Source organism: Chaetomium globosum, genomic scaffold (genome assembly GCF_000143365.1).
Source record: "Chaetomium globosum CBS 148.51 scaffold_3 genomic scaffold, whole genome shotgun sequence".
Lineage (NCBI taxonomy): Eukaryota > Fungi > Ascomycota > Sordariomycetes > Sordariales > Chaetomiaceae > Chaetomium > Chaetomium globosum.
Window position 1 is genome coordinate 3,254,472 of NT_165978.1, and position 5,998 is coordinate 3,260,469.

A 5,998-nucleotide genomic window follows, 5' to 3' on the forward strand; every position below is an offset into this window, starting at 1 on the left:
GTAGTCCCAGTGGTAGTAGTGCTGGTGGTCGTGACCGATGTGGACGTCGAAGTCGTAGTGGTTGTCGTTGTAGTCGTCCGAGTCGTAGTTAATGTAGCTACGCAGAGTTAGCGAGGATACACCATAAATATAACAAAATAAACCAAAGCAAGAGGAGGCCCACACCCGCTCGAACCCCCTTTTTGCAGATGAGAATTGTACAAGACAACACTTACACGTAGCGCCACACTCATACTCCGGCAGTGGCAACGCCAGACGAGCAGCTATCTGCGGGAAGAGGCCGAGAGCGGAATTAGTAGTATACACAATGGGGCTCGTAACACCACCGCATGCGACGTTGTCGGCATCTCCACAAGGCACACGGCAGGTTCCCATGAGGTCGATTGTGATGCCGAGAAGCAGACCAGGCGCGCAGTGGCAGTCCCTAGCACACTGTCAGCACGAATCTCGTATAACCCGCGAAAGTATCCGTCAGCTTACACGCCATTAACCATGCCAAAAGCGCTAAACCCCCTCCGATCACACTCAGCCGCACAAGAGTCCAGCGTCGCAGGGCTAATAGGCGGCAGCAGCAATGACAGCAGGGGATTGAAAATACCACCGATACAGAGCGGCCCCAGCCCGAGGCACCCATACAAATAGAAACTGTGGCTCCCCGGCACGGGCATGGTCGGCCGCCGGATCAGCGCCGCCTCGGCCTGGATGATGAGGGCCGGGTCGTAGTCCGGCTGGTTAAGGACCGTTGGGGGACCGGTTAAAGTGTTGGGGATGTCGTTGCACTCGTAGAGGAGGTCGGTGAGCAGGCGCTTGAAACCGGGGATTAAAGGGGTGTAGCAGCCTTGCAGTTCTGTGTTGATGTACACGGGGTAGATGTTGTTCTGACCACAGCAGCGCTGGGAATGTAATGTCTGCAGTCTCCGAAGACGCTGGACGCAATCCTGTTGGTTAGTTGCATGTATGAGGTAGACAAAGGAGGTGGGAGGACTAGTACTCACTTCGGGACCAGCATCACACGTCGTGTTGCACACTCCCGGTGTGGACAGCAGCTCAGCATGGACACGGAAGGCCCCAAGACCGAATGCCGACCCCGCATTGGCAGCGAACCTGGCCACTGCAGACACACGTCAGTACACTAGTAATGTCCACACTTAAGAACTGGAATCCTTACGCTTCCGGGGAGCCGTGGACGAGCGGATACCCGAGACCAGCACACAAGTTAAAACAAACATCGATATCCACCACCAACGCCGACGCTCTCACATCCTGGGTAGGGAACCCGTCGGGAGCATTGTAGCAGCCCAGATGCCGATAGTGCTCAGCAAGGCCCGGATTCGAGTTGGTGATGGGCACGAGCTCGTTCGCCGCAAAGGTCGGGTCGACCAAGGTCTGAGCGTCTAGGAGGCCGCCACAGGTCTGGGTGTTGTCTCCGTTGCAGAGGCGGTTGCAGAGGGCGGGGCCGCTCGGCTCGTAGCCCGTGGGCAGCTGAATGCCGCAGGTGCAGGTGTTGTCGCGGAGGGCCGCGAACTTGTAGCCGTAGCCGCGGCAGACGCGGGCGCAGTTGAGGGGGGTCACGGTGCTGTTGATGGTCGAGCCGGGGTCCCAGTCGGGAAAGCTGCGGGAGGGGTCTGTTGGGTTGGGGCCTTGCGGGCTGAAGTTGAAGAAGAGCCCGGCGTTGATGACGAAGTTGGGGACTGTCCCACAAAGTTAGCTTTCTTGGTCAGTTTTGTTGTGAAAAGGAGAGGGTAGTTGAGCTGCGGAATGCCCAAAAAAAAAAGGGGGGACGGGAAGACAGAAAGGGGAGAGAGCATGAGAAGAAGACAAGAAAGAATGAAAAAATATCAACATACAACAACCAAGATTAACAAAATTATCCGATCCACAAGCAGCAATCTCTGCCGCGACCGAGCCCAGAAAACCCTGAGCATCGACCGGCGACGCCCAGCAGACCGACAGCGGCCGGGAGGGGGGGCCGACCCGAAGTCGCATGTTGACTGACGTAAAGAGAAGGACGACGGCAACGTCAAAAGACCGGTTAAGCAATGAAGGAGGGTAAAAGATCTAAGGCGAAGGAGCGGACTGCAGGGTGCTGCACGCAAGCAAGGCTGCCGGGTGCTGTTCAGGTGTTGCCCCCATGGCGGCACTGGGGTGAGCAGTGTATTTGAAGAGCGGATGGGGTCAATGCAATCAGCAAGTAGTTTTATGGCTAGGGCGCCGTCGCGTTGGTTCACGATAACTTCATGGTGTTGGCGTGATCTAAGACAGCACCAGTGCGGAGTGTGGAATGCTCATAACGGTAATGATAGGGGGGAGGAGAATAGTCAAGCGAACATGTGGTTTATATGACGAGCATTCCTCGCTACAGGTCTCACTCGACAGTCTAGACAACTCTAGCCTCGACATGCAATAGGGAGGCGTCCGCTAGTTCTCGGCGGGTGCCAGGGGACATAAAAACTCCAAAGCACACCAGACCAAAGGCTCGTGGAGAATGCCAAGCGACACCCAGCGGAATCCCGCGGAGACATGACCCACGGAAGAACCCCTGACCTCCCGGAGGGTACGAGATCGGCGTGAACGGCACCCATGACCACGATACAATGTATGAGTATATCTGAGTCTAGACCACCAGTAGACTAATAGCAGCCACCATACTCAACCGACGACTCGGGCGGCCACTCACTTACAAGCAGCGCCCGCCCATCCACTCCCTGACTCCAAGTCCATTCCTCCAGACGCCAGGATTGTGCCGACATTTCAGCAACACGGCCGAGTCAATGTCCAGCCGAAATAAGCCAAAAGAGTTAGTAGTATCGTAGCATTCGCTCGTGCCTTCCTTTCACCCCCATCCCTGGCCACACCCACCTCCAACAGTGCCGGCCTTCAACGGGCTACGGTTTCTACCCGTCAAATTCAACGCCCCACAACCCTTCCCTGTTTCCCCCTCCTCCTCCTCCTCCAGCGGTATTCGCACTCGAACGAACCCGCCCCCTCTCCCCGCACCCCCCTCCCCACCACCATCACCATCCCCCACCCCCGCCAACGCGACATCACTCGCCTCCGCATCAGCCCCCGTCAACAGATCCCGATCTGAGCTCCTCACACTCCGACGCTCCGCATCCCCTCTGTACGCGGCGCCCCCCTTCCCACTCTTCGTCGACGCCCGATCAAACCCGGCATCCTCATCCTCATCCTCCTCCTCATCATCACCGCCAACGCCCCGCTGCTGCTGCGACTCCGGCAGGGCGTTCTTCTCGAGCTCCTTCTGGGCCTCCTCCATGCGGCGGCGGACCTCGGCCGCGACGCGCATGCCGTCCGTGACAATGTTGTCGAGCACGCCGCGCAGGCCGCGGCCGGCGCCGCCCGCAGGCCCTCCTCCTGGCGCGCCCTGTCCGGTGCCGAGCGCCGCGTTGACGGCGCGGCCGGCGCCGATGCCGAGGCTGGAGAAGGTGGTTAGGGATGACGCGCTTGTGGGGGTGGTGGTGAGGCCCTCGATGATGTGGAAGGAGGCGGGGAAGGAGGTTTCGAAGAATTGCTCGAGGAGTTCGTCGGCGAGGACGACCATGCGGAAGGTGGGGAGGGTGATGTGTAAGGGGTTGGATGGGTCGAGGGCAATGTTGGCCTTTTCGGATTGAGCTTTGGAGACGCGGCGGCGTGTGTCGACGTCGGCGCCGGGGGTCAATTCCGTCGAGTTGAGCTGGAGAGTAGGTGGCGAGTTTCCGAACTTCTTAGCTGCTGCTTTCGGGCTGCCAGTTGGCGAGTCCATCGCGAGGAGGTCATCTTCATCATCCTCGTCCTCCTCATCGTCATCGTCATCGCCAATGGCGAATGCGTCGGGGTTTGCTAGCTCTTCGCTCGCCGGCTCGTCGAGTAGTGTTGATTCGGATTTCTTTCGAACTTCCCGCACCGAATGATCTTGGTTCTTCGGGTGATCCGGATCGGCGTACTCAAAGCATCTCCTTATGAACGCGCTGACGCTGCCGAGGAATCGTTCGCTCACCGGTTGGACATCGCCCTGGGTACCATTCGCGCCCTCTCCGCCTAGCGCTACGCTCGAATTGGACGGGCTCAATGCGCCCTCCAGTCCACGACGGGAGAGGAAAAGTAAAGCTTCCGACATGCGCAGTATCCCTTCCCGGTCAACCTTGCCGTCGCCGTTATCGTCGTGGAGTTCAAAAAAGTAATTTATGGCCCCCATAATGTCACGCTTCCCCTTGATGCCTGCGAGGCCGGACACAACTTTCTGCAGGGTGAGGGCCGAGGACGAGTCGGTATCCCACTTTTGGAACAACCTCTGGAGGAATTCATGCTCCGCTGGCTCTGGGCCGGCTCCCCACGGCGACAACATCGTATCGGCCCGTCTGAAGCTGCCATAGAAACCCTTGTCCTTTTCCGCAAATGCGTCCCGTTGGGGTGTCGAAGGCGCATCTGAGATGGCCCACTTGCACATGCCGGCAAGGAATTCGCGAAATGCGTCATAGTCCATGAGGCTAGTGCTCGGGCCCAAACCAACGCGCCCTTTCTCGACGCTATCACCTTCGCTGGCAGCTTCCGCAATCCGTGACCGACTGTTTTTGTTTCGCCTCGCCTGTTCCTGCTTGATGATATGATCGCGCTGTTGCCTCTCGTACAAAACTGTATAGAACCGATCATACAATGCGCCTAGTTCATCGTTGCTGAGCAGTTTACTATCCGGCCCAAGGTTCCTGATGGCTGTGCGCTTGGCGAAGTTCTCGATATTGCTCAGGACGGCATCCTTATTCTTCAGGCGAAGTTCTGCAATGCTGCTGTGAGTGATGCCAGAAAACTCCTTGAACGCGACGACCATGAGCTCCTGAAATTTGGTAACGGCCCTGAGTTTCGGGTTCTCCGACTTGGGGTGCGCAGACTCGTCTAGGCGCGCAAAGTAGGACTTGAGCACCGAGATGAAAGCGCCGTCGTCTGTTGCGTCCAACAGCTCCTCCCCGTTGATTCTGAGGATGGCCAGGCCGACTTGGAATAATACTTTGGGACCCTCGACGAAGAAAACGTCAAGCACTCGAAATGCGAACACCAGCGGCATCGAGTTGATGTAAAGTGATAAGAACCAGGGAAGGGAGACGACGGAAAGCTGGACATCACTCTTGACGAGATGCTCCCATAATATCGGCATCGTCTTCTCCACCAGAGATTCAAACACCTTTTGATCGAGCAGCGTGCCGTACATGGTTGTCGAGTAGTACCCGGGTACCAGGCGGTCACACAAAGCCGAAAGAAGGAAGAAGGCCTGGGCCTCTGACATGTAAATGAGGAGTGCGGCAACGACGATGTTCATAGCCTGGCAGTAGCCGACGTCGGCGTTCACCCAGCTGTAGGCGGTGAGAACCCGGCGGAGGCGGCCAATACCCTCCTCACTCTGGAAGCCCGGATACTCGGGCAAGCTGCGGTTGAGATCTTTTTCGATCTCGTCAATTGCCAACGACTCCTGGCCGGAAAACTTGGCTAGGGTGTCGGCGTAGAGAGTTGGACTCTCCAGCCGGAGGTAGATAGAACCGGACGTCAACTCCCACATCTCGCCTCTTAGCCTGTTGGGCAACCCTACTCGGATGAGTTTGTGAAACGTAGGCTGGCGAATCAAGGTCGTGTTCCGACCGTTGTCCCTAAGATATTCGGCCCATAACCTCATCTTCGCTCTGTCGCGCAGCTTCTTGGGGTCACCGGGGTATTTAAAGAGCATGCCCAGGCCAGCATCGGGAGGGGCCGCATTCTTCTTGTCTTCCGGTCGGAGGAGGTATTCGGAGTAGCATTCGGCCGTGACCTTCTTCAGCTTGGCCACCATGCCGACATTTGCTCGCAGCCCTTTCTTGAGCCCATCGCAGAAACGTTCGCAGGCTTGTCGATTGCCGGCAAGCTGCAGCGTCACGCGTTGTTCCCTGAGCTCCTTCTTATCCTTCTCCTTAGCGGCATCCTGGCAATAGACCATTCCAAGTCGATATTGAGAGTGCAAACTAGATTGAAATTATTA

The 5,998-nt window shown here is 57.4% G+C and overlaps 2 protein-coding genes across 2 annotated transcripts in view; both read right to left on the minus strand.

Moving 5' to 3' along the window:
• Positions 1-476: 476 nt before the first annotated feature.
• CHGG_06348 (uncharacterized protein) lies at positions 477-1,986 on the minus strand (the record flags this gene model as incomplete). The annotated part of the gene is made up of 4 exons (XM_001222442.1): positions 477-938; positions 996-1,104; positions 1,169-1,691; positions 1,848-1,986. The coding sequence occupies 4 exons, from the start codon at positions 1,984-1,986 to the stop codon at positions 477-479; spliced, it is 1,233 nt and encodes a 410-aa protein (XP_001222443.1).
• An 847-nt stretch (positions 1,987-2,833) lies between these two features.
• The window catches only part of CHGG_06349 (uncharacterized protein), a gene marked incomplete at both ends in the record, with an annotated part of 4,623 nt that continues 1,458 nt past the window's right edge, over positions 2,834-5,998 (minus strand). The window contains one exon of the mRNA XM_001222443.1: positions 2,834-5,981. Within this exon, the coding sequence (XP_001222444.1) occupies positions 2,834-5,981 (3,148 nt within the window). The remainder of the gene's footprint in view (positions 5,982-5,998) is intronic.